The sequence below is a fragment of the Oncorhynchus keta genome, chromosome 27 (assembly GCF_023373465.1).
Source record: "Oncorhynchus keta strain PuntledgeMale-10-30-2019 chromosome 27, Oket_V2, whole genome shotgun sequence".
NCBI lineage: Eukaryota > Metazoa > Chordata > Actinopteri > Salmoniformes > Salmonidae > Oncorhynchus > Oncorhynchus keta.
In genome coordinates, this window is record NC_068447.1 from 46,461,830 (window position 1) to 46,479,639 (window position 17,810).

Sequence of the window (17,810 nt, forward strand, 5' to 3'; positions counted from 1 at the left end):
CAAAACGTACGATATGTTACAAAGTCTAGTTAGGTGGCTAACGTTAGCTAGCTCACTTAGGGTTAACTTTAGGAGTTAGGTTAAAGGGCTAAGGTTAAGGTTAGCTGAAGGGTTAGCTAAAACGGTTAGGGTTAGGGGAAGGGTTAGCTAACATGCTAAGTATATTTGTTGCAAAGTAGCAAAAAATGTGTAGTTAGTTGAAAAGTTGCTAATTAGCTAAAGTTGAGATTCGAACTCGCATCCTTTGGATTGCTACACACTGATTTTGGTAAAGATCTCTGGATATAGTTTTCAGTTTAGGCAGAATAGAAACAGTTCTGTGTATTCAATGGCATCATCTGTCAACAGATTAGCGTGGAGGAACTGTTCTAGCATTTTGAGTGAACACAGGCCAATCTTTACTGTTTGAAACTTTTGTCAATGCATGATGGACAGGGAATATATATATATATATATATATTTCGCTTTCATAAGTTTATTGATATCACTTTGTTGATAAAGTTATTTGTATTGAATTAATATGTCCTGAACTACTGTATAATACATTAAAAGTGTTCTATGGCAATAACAGTCGTTCCACAAAGGGTAGCTTTTCGTCCCTTTGATATTTTAAATAGAAATTGTGAACCAATATTGTATTTTAGAAGCCTGCTATATATATCATATTTTTAATATGAATAAAGACTTGAAGTGCCAAAATTCTGCATTTTCTCCAGGTTTTCACATTCATTGTAAAGCCATGGTTATTTTGTTGCTTTGACAAAGTAATATTTATTTTATGTGATTAGTGATTTGTTTATGTCTGGCCCTCATTTTAAGGTCAATCCTGTTAGTGAACTGAACTCTCATTTTAATACGGTGAAACTATTCCTTAAAAATCTAAAGAAACATTGAACATCTAATAGTCAAATCATAATGTAAAAGCAGGTGAAGTGGTTATACTCTTTTTGGCCATTTTATGGTGTTTTGTGATGGAACACTGTTGCAGATCTAGCATAAAACATGTCAACCCTGTTACCCGTAGACTAGAAGTGTTTTAACAATTTAGAAAAATTTAAACTTGCATTTTATTGCCACTCCCTGTTGACAGAAAAAGCTTCTATTCCTCTTGTCAAAAGGGGATTCATGGCACATTTAAGATGATATCGTCAAACCTGTTACAGTCCACCCTGCTATTTTATTTGGCACTTATAGTCATTTTTGAGATTGGAAACAGTTTTTTTATTTTTTATTATGTTGAACATGTGTTCTTTATGTCAGAATGTTAAAATGTTATGAACCCCCCCAATTAAAACCATATTCATAAATATTTTGTAATGAATGGCAAATATTTTTATGCTCACTGGATCATATTACAAATAGAAATGGCACTGCTGTGCTAGTTTGTGCGTTTGTTATAATGTAATGTACATAATGCCATCCAGCATGCAGATAGCCAATGGAGGTTGTAGAGGTAGCTACTGTACCAAGCACCTTTGTGATCCATTACCCCTTCAGATTCCTACATCTTTAAAGGCGTTCACCCTCTGTCTCACAACTATTCCATGCATCTTAAGAATCCGTGAACACCTGAGCCCATATTCATAAAGTGTATCAGAGTAGAAATGCTGATCTAGAATCTGGTCCCCACGTCCATGTGATCTTGTTCATTATGATCTAAAAGGTCAAACTGATCCTAGATCATCTCACCTAATCTGAGATGCTTGATACCTATGGCCCCAGATCTGACTCTTATGTACCAGCAGTGCTATTTTTTTATTGTTTGTTTTAGTTTTGGATTAAACTTTTAGCAGAAAAGTTATGTATGAATTGTTTTCTCCAGAATGAAATGTGTTCTTTTCTTATTAATCCTATGTGATGCAATTCCCACAATCCCACAGGCAAAGACCTTCACAACTACTGAACTATAGCAACATTGTTACAATGTACATTCTCTACAACCGGAACTGTCTCTCCTCGAATGTAACAAACTGGAGAGGATCAAATACAAACGTTTGATCTGATGATCCTTTCAAGCTGGGCTGTGAAAGGTGCTTAATTGGCCCGAGAATCTAGGATGGGAGACGGCATTGCCTATGGTGGACATGTAATTAATAGATCTCCTCAGAATTATCATGGAAAAACAACCAATTTGAAGGGACAAGTTCCATGTAGAGTATTAATAAAGATAGCCCTAGTAAACACACAACAAATATCCTTTACACAACTCTTTGTTTACATATATATTTACACATATAAGAGAATAGGAGTATTTGTACATCCAAATCATGTTACATGCACTATGCTTGGTCTTTCTTTTGGTTTTGGCACTATCCTGTGCTGAATTCTTGTTTGGTCTCAAATGGCTTAGGCTGCTGCATGGTTGTTCTGTAGAGATATTGTGTTTTATCTGGCGCCTTTGCTTTGCTCTCATGACATCGGTCAGTAAATCTAGCACGGGGAGACTTTCTGAGCTCCCTTTAATAACATTATCTCTGATAGAATGTCGGAATGTGGAGATTGCAGTCTGAGGGCATGGGTGATTTTACAGAATTGTACCTTATTTCACGTCCTTCTGTTAAGCAAATAGATGTCACCCAGTAGAATTACGAGGTAGCCTACATATTTTTGAGATACTGGAAAACGTTCTTCAGATTGGGTAAGTTGTTAATATGTATCAATGTGCCACTAGCTATTACATCTGTATCACCTGTTCAAATGGTCATCCTGCTACAATGCCTTGAGTCAGCTAGTTTGAGCTGAAAACAACCGTCACACAGGTGCCTTTACACAGTGAGCTAGTTCACTCAGAGATCTGTCTGTTTCCCTATCAGTCACTCAGGGGAGACAGTCTGTCTCCCGAGAGCAGGTGATCATTATCACCTGTCTCCCACAGGTCCGCTGGTCATGCCTCACTGTATGTGGGTGGTGGCATAAAAATAAAATGACTAGAACGAGTAAGCCCTTCACACCACAGCAACTTGACTGTAGGTACACTCAATATGGCTGAAGGTCCACCCAATTCCGGGACATCGACTTGAATGGGAATGTTTGTTCTGGCCATTCTATTTCTACGGGTAGCAGTGATTACGGTGTCTACGATGTCTATGGTGTCTACGCCTGGCCATGTTGTATTACTCCACCGAGGGCATTAGCCTATTATAGAAGCATTTATTCACAAACCTCACATTTAAAGAATCACTGTCAATGACCATTTCATTTCTAACCTAAGTTGGATGGTATTTTAGATCAAGGCCTATTCGAATGATAGTTATTTTTATCGCTTTGGTGCTATTTTCACAAGTGTGTGGAAACTCTTAGTACAAAACTCCAAGCAAATCATCAAAAAGGCTGTTTTTTCAAAACTTTAAGCACATTTTCAATTGATATACACAATCACACAGTCATTTTTTTCACCAAACCTAATCCGTGTTTCATCTATACAAAAATACCTTTCATATAAAGCAATTGCCTTTCACAATGCAATGCTCACAATACTTGTCATATGATTCTCTTCTCATTTGTTTCAATACATTTGCCCATTACTTAATCCAACTGTGCTTAATGGTTGATCACTTAACCGTTTGGTAAACCTACAGATGTTAAACCGGTTTGTCTACTATGTATGAATTGTGAGAACTACAGAAATCAAATGTGTGGTTGTAAAGTATAAACCCCTAAATGACATGTATGATACATGATAACCATACATAAGGACTACTCATTATTCCTAATTGATTTCACATAGTGGTAACCACAATTGGTCACCATATAAAAGGGTGTGTGTGAACCAGGGAGAGGAAGAAACCAAAGAGCTCGTAGACAAGGGACCCGTCAGAGAGGTGGGCATGGGCCCCGTCACTACTTGTATTTGTGAGAGGTTGAATGCACCGAGCTGTCTGTTTGAACTACTGGCACACAGCTCGGACACCCATGGATACCCCACAATACATGGCACCAGAGGTCTCTTCACAGTCCCCAAGTCCAGAACAGACTATGGGAGGCACACAGTACTACATAGAGCCATGACTACATGGAACTCTATTCCACATCAAGAAATTCATACCGCAGTACAATTAAATTTAAATCAGATAAAAATACACCTTATGGAACAGCGGGGACTGGGAAGCAACACAAATAGAGACACATGCATACAAACACACGATAACATACGCACTATACACACACACACACACACACACACGTACTCATGGATTTTGTGTTACAGATAAGTGGTAGTAGAGTAGAGGCTTGAGGGCACACACTTAATATGTTGTGAAATCTGTTATTTAAAATGTATAACTGCCTTAATTTTGCTGGACCCCAGGAAGAGTAGCTGAATGGGGATCCATAATAAACACAAACACAAAGAGGTGGACATCAAAGAGAGGGAGACAGATGGCAGTGGTCTGTTGTGTCTAATGAAGTCCGGGCCATCGTCAATGACCATTTGGTAAACAGAGACCTTACCATGGCACACGCTGCCAGATTAGTTCACCCCAATGGGAAAAGGTCAGAGGTGGGTCAGGCATGGTTTCGGGCCCATCCTCGATCCGTGACCCTATACCTGCCCCCCTTACTCTCCTTTTCCCCCCACAGCATGTGAGCAGATATGGTATCACGTCACCTACGGTTTTACAATGTTCTGCCATGAAATAGTCCAGAAAATACCTCTACTTACCGGTCTGGATGGAATAGAAACGTCTATGTATGAATCAATACAGAAATATAATACAGTTAGAGGTGTGTGTGTGTGTGTGTGTGTGTGTGTGTGTGTGTGTGTGTGTGTGTGTGTGTGTGTGTGTGTGTGTGTGTGTGTGTGTGTGTGTGTGTGTGTGTGTGTGTGCGCCTGCGTGCGGGCATAAGTCAGTGTGTGTTTCAAAATGTGTATGTGCTATTCATGGTGAACTGTAGAATGCACTGGAAAAAAAGGGAATTTCCATGTTGCAACACTACAGTGTCACGCCATTAGGCCTAATCTGTCTTTCAATCCATTTACTGAAAATATTCGTGTCATATTTCGTGTTGACATAATATTATATAGCTATAAAGTTTTGTCTTAATTGTGCTTAAAACATGTATTTTTAAATGTCTTATCTTTCGAATTAAATTGGTGACAAAAGCTGAAAAGCAAAAACGAAATGTATGATGTGAAATGTTAAAGGACTATTCGTATGTATGTCATTGACCTATATAAATGACATTATAGAAGGATTAACATAATTTATCAAAATTAGGGTGGAAATATTTTCAATAAGGCTGTCTGGCCTGGATGATGTAGCCGTTTGGTAGTCTATAGGTCAAATAGTTAATATAATAGCTTGCAGTAAGAGCAAAGTCAGATCACTCATCCATGCTTACAAACAGCGCTTGACACATCAGTTGAACGCACTCACACAATCTATAGTTCACCTTGTTCTATGCGTTTCAAAGGGCTTAATGGTACTGTACAACTTCACGAATATCGATAAACAGACAGACAACATGTCTGCGACCTAATTTTCAACCTAAACAAATAAGTGTTGACCCTAAAGAACCCAGCAACAGTGTGGGAAAAGCGGCAATATGAAAGGGTGTCCCAGCCAGCGCAGGCATCCCCATGGGAGGGTTTTAAAACAGTAGCGGAATGCGCGTCTCACCTGTGAACACTATTGTCAAAAACTTTTCCCGTGTGGTTGGACACTGCAGCTCCTAAACCGAGGAAGATTTAAACTACATGATAAGATGGACAAAGAGGATTTTCACGGTGAGCAGCAATTGGACATATTGGATCTTACCGACTCGTCCTCCGGCATGGCCAAGAGCAAGGGCTCCGCAGACAGCGCAGACAGCGCAGCGGAGGGTGTGGACGAGACTGACAAGGCCAGAGTGGGTCAAACGGAGAAGCCCCCGTACTCTTACGTCGCCCTCATTGCCATGGCCATCAAGGAGAGCCGGGAAAAGAGGTTGACCCTGAGCGGAATTTATCAGTTCATCATCTCAAAATTCCCCTACTACGAGAAAAATAAGAAAGGGTGGCAGAACAGCATTCGGCACAACCTCAGTCTCAACGAGTGCTTTCTCAAAGTACCCAGGGAGGGCGGAGGTGACCGAAAAGGGAATTTCTGGACTTTGGATCCTGCATTTGAGAACATGTTTGAGAAAGGGAACTACAGACGCCGAAGAAGGGTGAGGAGACCCTACAGACCTGCCACCGTTCCTTACATAGCGGGGACCACCTGTGTGGACTATCCGGAGCACTTCTACCTGCAACAGAAACCAGTCTATGTACAGGCGCCTTTTGTCAGTAACCCCTGGACCCTCTCCCAGCCAAACTCACCTCAGGCCACCTCATACAGCTACCCCCAGTCGCAGCCCATCAACGGACAAGTGCACTCAGTGTCCCCAAATGGATACGCCAGCTCCCCTGTAACCTACTACCACAACCATCAGTTCCACGCCACCTACAGTGCTTACCACCGACATGCGTCCGTCGTGATGCCACATAACGGATGCCCCTGTGGTGGCATGACCCAGTCTTTGAGCCCCGGCGGTGGCTCGACTTCCCAAGCGTGCTACCCCCAGTTCTCCTTTGCCAGACAACCAGAAATGTCACTTGCGCCCTCATTTGAGTAGAAATGTTGGACTCGAGCGCTTGAACGCCTGTTTTTCAGTTGTCATTCATAAAATAAAATAGCCATTTAGTGTAACAGACAGCTTGTTGTTTTGACATGTGCTAAGATATTTTAGAGCTTATCAACGAAATACGTTTTTTTGGCTAAATAAACATGTCAATCTGCTGAATTGTGTTAAGATGTTCATGCTATTCAAATATGCATTTACAGTGTCCCGTTAGGTGGGGACATTGGACATGAATTGTGGACATTCATGTCTTCTGCTGTCAGGAGGGTGACACGTAGGCCTATGGAGTCAATTTCAAAGAAAATGTATCATGCTTCTTTGTTACAGGTAGGCTGTTAGGCCTGTAGGTGTTTGTTGTAAATGTTATGTATATTCCGTTTTCTAGTGTAGACCTATACACTTTTATATGCCCGGTATAACAGTTTAATAAATTATTATTGACGTTTTCCTCTGGATTTTCACCTCGAGGCATTTTGGAATCGTTCTAAGTTCATTGAATGTGGAATGTGTGGTATCCAACATCTTCGTTTATTTCAATAAAATGTTATTTTTGAATCAATATTGCCTCATCTATTTTGGGTTTGCACAAACTATCTTTATCTCCTGTTTGTAGGCCTATGATCCGATGTTTTTCAAACATGGCTGGGATAAGTTTGATCAAGTTATTAGAATGGGGAAAGGGGCCAATGGTTTGATTAGCTAAAACATATTGTAGCCTACTGTTTAAAAGTAATATTTGAGGTGCATGTGTCCTCTTGCCAAATTGCAGGCATATTATTTTAATTCGTGGAGATTTTTTGATTAACCTGTAGGCCTATTGACTAACCACGGTTTCAAATAAACGAATATTTCACTTGCATTGAATGTGTGTTTAATCTATCCAAATACCAGAGGTCTGGCTATGCATTGGTCTAAATGCTACTGTTGAAATTTTTGGAACCTAAATGTTGTGTCACCATCAAATAAATATATTTATTTCAAAATGTATCATTGGCCTATAAGTGCTTAGATTGTATTGGTTGATAACCAATAGGAATTGATAATTTTGACTAGTGACACCCAAATCCTGATATCATGCAAGAATAGTGGAATTGCGTATACTAGAATTGCGCATTATAATTCTGCCGATTGATCCGATTACTAAGAAACGGTGTGTGTGTGCGTGCGGGCGCAACTTGGCCCACCTGTGCCATAAACCCCGGGCCTCTTGGTCAAAAGACAGGCTACAATAGCATGGAATAGAATTATACTCATTGTGAATGGAGATTACCGCATTTGTGTATATAGTGCCACCATGTGGTCAAATTTGAAACATTTATTGTGAGGATAAGGCATGTGTACTGTACACTTCACAGTATTACAGTATTCTGCCTTCAAATACTCCTTGGAATCTATATTCCTGTTGGTGAAGTCGTCATAGACGTCGCTACAGCTAGGCTTACATTTTAGCCAATAATGTAATATAGTCCAAGTTTTAAAACAATATATCCTTCCCCTTACCTGGAACAAACATTTTCTTCTGGAACACATAGCTTCAAAATCTTTTAATGAACATAGTCCCTCTGACTAAAAAAAAATGTTTCGCTAGAAGTTCTAACAGTTAAAAATCTGTTCAATGGCCATTATTTATGTGGTATATATAGGCCTGCCCATTTACTCTTCAACAATTTATACTTCACTCGAGCTCTGTCCTCCTCCTACCCCATAATAACACACAATATACGTTTTCATCACTTTCTTGTGAACAAGTAACAATTCAACAAACAATGCATAGCTTCTGATTAAAACTATCATGTGGCTCTCATACACTGTCAGTCCTTGCATCTAGTGCGCTGTCTATGAATTTGAGAGGATACATTTTCCCAGCCCAATCCCCATTCACCAAAACAGTGGCGGGGCCTAATACCATTTATTTAGTTTGTTACCAGTCCCAGGTAGATTTAATCAACCAAATGCAGCTTTCCCATAGATCTTTGTGTCTTCACATTTACAAATACAGTTATTTATTAGGCCTACATTAATTCTGGCTTTTGTTCATTAGGGTTTCCCCAACTCGGTCCCAGGGCACCCCTGGGTTCAGGTTTTGTTTTTTTGCCCTAGCACTAAACAGCTAATTGAAATAATCAAAGCTGGATGATGAGATGGTTATTTGAATCTAAATGAACAACAGAGACTACATTTCAATATCAAAATGTATTGAAAGAGTTTGGGGAATGGCCTCCACTCCAACAACATATTTGATGGAAGCACTATGCAGGGGAAATGATGTTCCAATGACGGTCCTTATAACCCAATGGGCACACGACATTCTGGTCACGTATTTTTTTAGACAGAAAATATGTATTTTGCCTAACGTCTTCCGAACGGACTCAAACCAGACGTAAATAACAGGTCTCACGGCGTCATTATATAAAACAAATCTTAAAATATTGAATATTCTCAGGTACATGCACAGATTGGGCTCTATCTGTGCAGCGCGCATGCCCAATACCCTTCCAGTCTCTAAAGTGCCCTTTTCGGTGGTGGTATAATTTCTCCCCAAATGTATACATTTTTTTGTCGTTGTTGTTCTGAACCCACTGCCCTAAAATCGTCATTGCATTCTAATCTACACTTTAGAACCACAAGTCGCACCGCGCGTCTTGATATCTGGTCAATGTCAATGACCAGTTATCAGCATTGGCGCGCAAAGGCTGGCGTGTTTATCCAGATCAGTGATCAGAAATAACTTGTTTCCTGCCCTCCAGTTTTGCCTGTTAAAAACAGATTAGGCCTACGTTTATCATCCATCTACTAAAATACATTTTATCAATGGACTACTGACTCATGATTGCCAAAACAATAGGCTACCTGACGATTTCATTGATCATTTTCATATCTCAGATAGGCCTTTGGGTGGTTGCTGGCTACGTGTCTAAAGATAAACAGCTTTAACATCGCACTGTCTTCAACATTATGGATAATATTCATTCTGGCGAATGTATTATGATACATTTGTGAGCAACGAGCACTCGGCGCCCAGGCTGCCCTCCAACGTGACGGCGCCGTGCAGACAGAACATGCTTTCCACCCGATCCTGCAACCTCTGCTACAAGTATAGGGTGTATGGTTGTATGATTTAGCTTGCTCCGGATTCCAGAGATACGACATGATGTAGGCCTATACCTCATTCATATTGGCTACTAACATGAATGACTTTCAACTCCAAATGCATGTGTAAAAATACGTTTATTTCTGTAGCCTATCTTGAGTTTTGAAAATGCATCACCTTTATGGCTGTAATAACAGGCGACATTTGGAGTTGGGTTGGATATAGTAGCCTAATGGTAGGCTACAGCATTTCTTACAATCAATCTTCTTTTTAGACTGGAATTGTGTTTCAATAAGTGCATCATTTATTCAATTTCAAAATAATTTTGATAAGTACTTTACTGTAAGATGCTGCTTTCCCCTTTTTTTGTAATTTCTCAACTGGTCTGCGACCACTGTTGCAGGACATTTGATTTTCGTGGTGCCATTTTTTTGGTTCAAGCATATGCCACCCTTATGCATGGCCCTGACTCGTCTCATCAAGCTTCTAAACTGAAAAATGTGGAACAATTGTGCATTTTGTGATAAAAGCACCAAATTTGGCACAAATATAAATGTAAATAAATAAATGTAAAATCTGAACATTTTAGTATACACTCTTATCCAGAGCAAATGGGGTTAAGTGCCTTGCTCAAGGGCTCATCGATTTTTCACCTTGTCTGCTCTGGGATTCAAACCAGCGACCTTCTGGCCCAATGCTTTTAACCGCTAGGCTACTGACCCACCTGAAATGTTCTAGATATAGAGCCACCCCAGATTTGGACACTGAGGGGAGTGGCAGCCATTCTTCAAAATATGACCCCTTTCAGGAAAGGTGTATGTCGCACATCACTTAATCACAGGAAATGTATTTGAACATCTTAATTGTTTAAAATCAAAATAGATTTTTTTTGGCAGAAATACCTTCTGGAACATGTTATTTTTCATGTGCTGTAATAACAAACGTATATTCCATCTGTAAATATGAATAAAATGGTTAAATTAAAAGCCTAGTTGGTTTAGCCACGGAAAAAGTCAGGAACCTTCCCGCTAGCCATGATTGGCTGAGATAATGGATGGGCTGGACACGCTGGGAGATTAGTTTGGATTGGTTTGCCATACAGAATGCTTCTGTCTATAACGTGAGCTACTCAGTATGTGTTGACAATCCTTTCTAACATGTCTTTATTGAAAGATATATAGTTAGCCATCAAGAACTACAACATTTTTGCTACTTTTCTCAACAACATTGATGCCCTGAATTTAACAGGCACTATAGACAGATCAGTTACTTTCTGCACACGCCATGGTCAATGTGAACCGGAGTGACTTGACACAACGCTGGCAGAACAAGATCTAGCTACAAACAAAATGCAATTAAATGTTTCCAGTCTGCCCTGAAGCATTCATCCATGTATACAGGTAAGAGTCTAGCTACATTTTCTGATATTATATGTTTCTAATTTTGTCAAAGTCCTTTTCATTGCAAGTTAACCTCTAGTTACACCCCATCCCGTGAACGGGACCGTTTTCATCATCTTACACTAATTAGCATAACGCAACAGACATAAATCTTCCTAGAAAATATTCCTATTCATGAAAATCACATGTGAAACATATTGGAACACAGCTTAGCCTTTTGTTAAACACCCTGTCATCTCAGATTTTCAAAATATGCTTTACAGCCAACGCTAGACAAGCATTTGTGTAAGTTTATAATAGCCTAGCATAGCATTATGCCTTGCTAGCAGCAAGCAACCTTGTCACGGAAATCAGAAAAGCAATCAAATTAAATAGTTTACCTTTGATGAACTTCGGATGTTTTCACTCACGAGACTCCCAGGTAGATAGCCAAAGTTCATTTTTCCCAAAATATTATTTTTGTAGGCGAAACAGCTCCGTTTGTTCTTCACGTTTGGCTGAGAAATCGGCCGGAAATTGGGGTCACCACGACGGCAATTTTTTTTCAAAATTAGCTCCATAATATAGACAGAAACATGGCAAACGTTGTTTAGAATCGATCCTCAAGGTGTTTTATCTAATATCTATTCGATAATATATCCGTCGGGACAATTCCTTTTTCTCTAGGACCGATTGGAGTAATGGCTACCTCTGCACTTTACGCGAGAATCTCTCTCGGAGCCACCATGTGACCACATACGCAATGTGCCCCCATACGGCTATTCTTCAACAAAAATGCGTAACACTATGTCACCATGCTGTAGACAACTTGGGGAATACATAGAAAGCGTAAGCTCGTTGATGGTACATTCACAGCCATATAGGGAGTCATTGGAACGCAGCGCTTTCAAAATCTGGGGCACTTCCGGATTGGATTTTTCTCAGGCTTTCGCCTGCAACATCAGTTCTGTTATACTCACAGACAATATCTTTACAGTTTTGGAAACATTAGTGTTTTCTATCCAAAGCTGTCAATTATATGCATATTCTAGCATCTTTTCCAGACAAAATATCCCGTTTAAAACGGGAACGTTTTTTTTCCAAAAATGAAAATACTGCCCCCTAACACCAACAGCGTACTGTTCGCTAGCTAGAAAACGTTATCTTGCTGTCTCGCTAGCTAATATTACGTGTATAATCTGTGTAGTAATATTATTAGAATAAGAATCCATTTGCATGGCTAGTTATAGCCTAATGTTAGCTAACAAACATTGAACATAGTTGGTTAACTTTAGCTACCTGAAGATTGTGGGTGAACAAGGAGTACAGCAGGGGACTAAGCACGTATCTCAAGCAGGATATAGGCTTGCTTCCAAAAGGTATTTTATATATATGTATTCATGTGGGTTTCTCTCTCTCTTCTCTCCATTCCTTCAAGAAGTGACCAACATCCCTCTGACTCCAATCGTTGGTCATCCAAACCTGTTTCTGAAGGAAGTGGTGTTAAAAGTACTACTTATGTCGTTTTTGGGGGTATCTGTACTTTACTTTACTATTTATATTTTTGACAACTTTTACTTTACTACATTCCTTAAAAAAAGAATGTACTTTTTACTCCATACATTTTCCCTGACACCCAAAAGTACTCATTACATTTTGAATGGATAGCAGGACAGGAAAAGGGTAAAATTCATGCACTTATCAAGAGAACATCCCTGGTCATCCCTATTGCCTCTGATTTGGCAGACTCACTAAACGCAAAATTACATCTGAATGTTGGAGTATGCCCCTCGCTATCCGTAAAAAAATAAGAAAATTTGTCCGTCTTAATATAAGGAATTTGAAATTATTTTTACTTTTACTTTTAATACTCGGGTATATTTTAGCAATTACATTTACTTTTGATACTCACAGTGGTAAGGAAAAAAATGTGAACCCTTTGGAATTAACTGGATTTCTGCATAAATTGGTCATCAAATTTGATTTGAGTCACAACAATAGACAAACACAGTCTGCTTAACTAATAACACATAAACAATTATATGTTTTCATGTCTTTATTGAACACACCGTGTAAACATTCACAGTGCAGGGTGGGAAAAGTATGTGAACCCTTTAATAACTGGTTGACTCTTCTTTGGCAGCAATAAACTCAACCAAACGTTTTCTGTAGTTGCGGATCAGACCTTCACAACGGTCATGAGGAATTTTGGACCATTCCTCTTTACCAAAATGTTTCAGTTCAGCAATATTCTCGGTATGCCTTGTGTGAATCACTCGAGGTCATGCCACAGCATTTTAAATCAGGTTGAGGTCAGGACTGTGACTGGGCCACTCCGGAAGCCATTCTGTTGTTGATTTACTTCTGTGTTTGGGGTGTTGTCCTGTTGCATCACTCAACTTCTGTTGAGCTTCAATTGGCAGACAGATAGCCTTACATTCTCCTGCAAAATGTCTGGATAAACTTGGGAATACATGTTTCCGGCGATGAAAGCAAACTGTCCAGTCCCTGAGGCAGCAAAGCAGCCCCAAACCATGATGCTCCCTCCACCATAGTTTACAGTTGGTATGAGGTTTTGATATTGGTGTGGTGTGCCTTTTTTTCTCCACACATAGTGTTCTTTGTTCCTTCCAAACAACTCAACTGTAGTTTAATCTGTCCACAGAGTATTTTGCCAGTAGCACTGTGGAACACCCAGGTGCTCTTTTGCGAACTTCAGATGTACAGCAATGTTTTTTTTGGACAGCAGTGGCTTCTTCCGTGGTGACCTCCCATGAACACCATTCCTGTTTAGTGTTTTACGTATCGTAGACTCGTCAACAGAGATGTTAGCATGTTCCAGAGATTTCTGTAAGTCTTTAGCTGACACTCTAGGATTCTTCTTAACCTCATTGAGCATTCTGCACTGTGCTCTTACATTTACTTTTTTTTTGCAGGATGGCCACCCACTCCTAGGGAGAGTAGCAATAGTGCTGAACTTTCTCCATTTATAGACAATTAGTCTTACTGTGGACTGATGAACATTAAGGCTTTTAGATATACTTTTGTAACCCTTTACAGTTTTATGCAAGTCAACCATTCTCAATCTTAGGTCTTCTGAGATCTCTTTTGTTCGAGGCATGGTTCACATCAGGCAAATGCTTCTTGTGAATAGCAAACTCAAATTTTGTGAGTGTTTTTTATAGGGCAGGGCAGCTCTAACCAACATCTCCAATCTTGTCTCATTGATTGGACTCCAGGTTAGCTGACTCCTGACTCCAATTAGCTTTTGGAAAAGTCATTAGCCTACTTTTTCCAACCTACACTGTGCATGTTTAAATGATGTATTCAATATAGACAAGATAAATACAATAATTTGTGTGTTATTAGTTTAAGCAGACTGTGTTTGTCTATTGTTGTGACTAAGATGACAATCAGATCAAATTTTATGACAAATTTATGCAGAAATCCAGTTCATTCCAAAGGGTTCACATACTTTTTCTTGCCACTGTAAGTATATTTAAAACCAAATGCTTTTAGACTTTTACTCAAGTAGTATTTTACTGAGTGACTTTTCACTTTTTCTTGAGTAATTTTCCATTAAGGTACTTTGACTAAAGTATGACGATTGGGTACTTTTTCCACCACCGCCTGAAGGTATGTCACATCTCACCTGGCCGTCCATAGATCTGGAAACCTAAACTTCTCTGCTGCTTTGATCCCATACCTACTAACTACCTTGTAACAGTGTGAACCACTACACATCCACAGATACTTTCGATTTTCCTAATTTCATCTTCAGGCTGAGAGACGATGGATGGGCAAGAGACAATGGATGTGTCTATAGGTATATGCCAAGTGAAAGGCATTGGATATATAAAGAAATAGTCTTGATGGGAGAATTCTGAGTAGATCAGGTGGGAGTTCAGTACAACTGAATAGTGTAGAGAGTTTAATTGAATGGAAATGGTACTGTACTGAACGACCACAGGGCGATTGTGTATGGCGTGCTGAACACGTTTTGCAATTTCTAATGACCACACCCATATTAATCAGGCTACACGTCGCCACACACACCAAATGGGAGCAAACATACCTCAAACGCCTTTTTTTTTTAGAAATGTGTCTGCATTACTGCATTACATGTTTTTCCCAAGTTTGGACGACACAGAAGTTCACAAAAGTAAACTCAGCAAAAAAAGAAGCGTCCCCTTTTCAGGACCCTGTCTTTCAAAGATAATTCATAAAAATCCAAATACCTTAACAGATCTTCATTGTAAAAGGTATAAACACTGTTTCCCATGCTTGTTCAATGAACCATAAACAATTAATGAACATGCACCTGTGGAACGGTCATTAAGACACTAACAACTTACAGACGGTAGAGAAATTAAGGTCACAGTTATGAAAACTTAGGACACTAAAGAGACCTTTCTACTGACTCTGAAAAACACCAAAATAAAAAAAATCACAAAATCTTTGTGAATGTGCCTTAGGCATGCTGCAAGGAGGCATGAGGACTGCAGATGTGGTCAATGCAATAAATTGCAAAGTCCGTACTGTGAGATGCCTAAGACAGCACCACAGGGAGACAGGACGGACAGCTGATCTTTCTCGCAGTGGCAGACCACGTGTAACAACACCTGCACAGGATCGGTACATCCGAACATCACACCTGCGGGACAGGTACAGGATGGCAACAACAACTGCCAGAGTTACACCAGGAACGCACAATCCCTCCATCAGTGCTCAGACTGTCCGCAATAGGCTGAGAGAGGCTGGACTGAGGGCTTGTAGGCCTGTTGTAAGGCAGGTCCTCACCAGACATCACCGTCGCCTATGGGCACAAGCCCACCGTCGCTGGACCAGACAGGACTGGCAAAAAGTCCTCTTCACTGACGTGTCATAGTTTTGTCTCACCAGGGGTGATTCGCGTTTATCGCCGAAGGAATGAGCGTTACACCGAGGCCTGTTCTCTGGAGCGGGATCCATATGGAGGTGAGGGGGAAGTCATGTTCTGGGGCGATGTGTCACAGCATCATCGGACTGAGCTTGTTGTCATTGCAGGCAATCTCAACGCTGTGTGTTACAGGGAAGACATCCTCCTCCCTCAGGTGGTACCCTTCCTGCAGGCTCATCTTGACATGACCCTCCAGCATGACAATGCCACCAGCCGTACTGCTCATTCTCTGCGTGATTTCCTGCAAGACATGACTGTCAGTGTTCTGCCATAGCCAGCGAAGAGCTTGGATCTCAATCCAATTGAGCACGTATGGGACCTGTTGGATGAGATGGTGAGGGCTAGGGCCATTCCCCGCAGAAACGTCTGGGAACTTTCAGGTGCCTTGGTGGAAGAGTGGGGTAACATCTCACAGCAAGAACCGACAAATCTGGTGCAGTCCATGAGGAGGAGATGCACTGCAGTACTTAATGCAGCTGGTGGCCACACCAGATACTGACTATTACTTTTTTGACCCCCCTTTGTTCAGGGACACATTATTCAATTTCTGTTAATCACATGTCTGTGGAACTTGTTCAGTTTATGTCTCAGTTGTTGAATCTTATGTTCATACAAATATTTACATGTTAAGTTTGCTGAAAATAAACGCAGTTGACAGTGAGAGGACATTTCATTTTTTGCTGAGTTTATATGTCAGTACAATACAGTTTTGTACAGTAGAGTTTAGTACAGTAGCACACACTATTGTAGAGCACAGTATCAATTTAATGTATTCTACTATACTGTTGTTAACTGTACTGTACTAAACCATGTTGTACTGTAGCCTACTGTACTGAACTCTACTGTACTGTACTGTACCAAATTATACTGCACAGTACTGTACTGTGCCAAACTATACTGTACTGTGGCAAACTTGTGATTGTGACTTGTGATTATCTGTGGTCAGAAAATGATCTTGTTCGGGGGCAGGGCTCAGTAGAATAATAGCCAAACATACGAAGGAGAATATTACATTGTTCTACCTTTGTGTACCTATTCAGGATACATCACCATAAAGAGAATGTCATGCATAATTATGTATTTCTTGGTAGTACAGATCAGGGACCTATGATGTCATTCTGTTAGTTATTCTGTTACCAGGTGTTAATCCTTCAGGGAGCATTCCTAAAGCACCACAAAATGTATTAGTTTAAGACCATGTAAACATTTCAATATTGATTCTTTCATTGTTGACTTTATCTACAGCACCAGTTTGGACACACCTACTAAATCCAGTTATATTAAACAAATATAAATATATTTTATATTTGAGATTCTTCAAAGTTACCACCCCTTGCCTTGATGACAGCTTTGCACACTCTTGGCATTCTCTCAACCAGCTTCATGAGGTTATCACCTGGAATGCATTTCAATGAACAGGTGTGCCTTGTTAAAAGTTCATTTGTGGAATTTCTTTCCTTAATGCATTTGAGCCAATCAGTTGTGCTGTGACAAGGTAGGGGGGTATACAGAAGATAGCCCTATTTGGTAAAAGACCAAGTCCATATTATGTCAAGAACAGCTCAAATAAGCAAAGAGAAACGACAGTCCATCATTACTTTAAGATATGAAGGTAAGTCAATACGGAAAAGTTAAAGAACTTTCAACGTTTCTTCAAGGACAGTCGCAAAAACCATCAAGCACTATGATGAAACTGGCTCTCGTGAGGACCGCCACAGGAATGGAAGACCCAGAGTTACCTCTATTGCAGAGGATAAGTTCATTAGAGTTACCAGCCTCGGAAATTGCAGCTCAAATAAAT

At 40.1% G+C, this 17,810-nt stretch overlaps 1 protein-coding gene and 1 long non-coding RNA gene across 2 annotated transcripts in view; both read left to right on the forward strand.

Moving 5' to 3' along the window:
- Positions 1–17,810, forward strand: part of LOC118360205 (uncharacterized) — a 54,045-nt gene that overhangs the window by 18,089 nt on the left and 18,146 nt on the right. The gene's annotated exons all lie outside the window — the stretch shown is intronic.
- On the forward strand, positions 5,362–7,159 carry foxl2l (forkhead box L2-like). Its single transcript, XM_035739457.2, has one exon. It carries the CDS (start codon positions 5,704–5,706, stop codon positions 6,592–6,594), a length of 891 nt encoding a protein of 296 aa, XP_035595350.1. The 5' UTR covers positions 5,362–5,703; the 3' UTR covers positions 6,595–7,159.

Coding starts and splice junctions, on each gene's coding strand:
- foxl2l (XM_035739457.2), top strand. CDS start 5,704: ATGGACAAAGAGGATTTTCACGGTGAGCAGCAATTGGACATATTGGAT.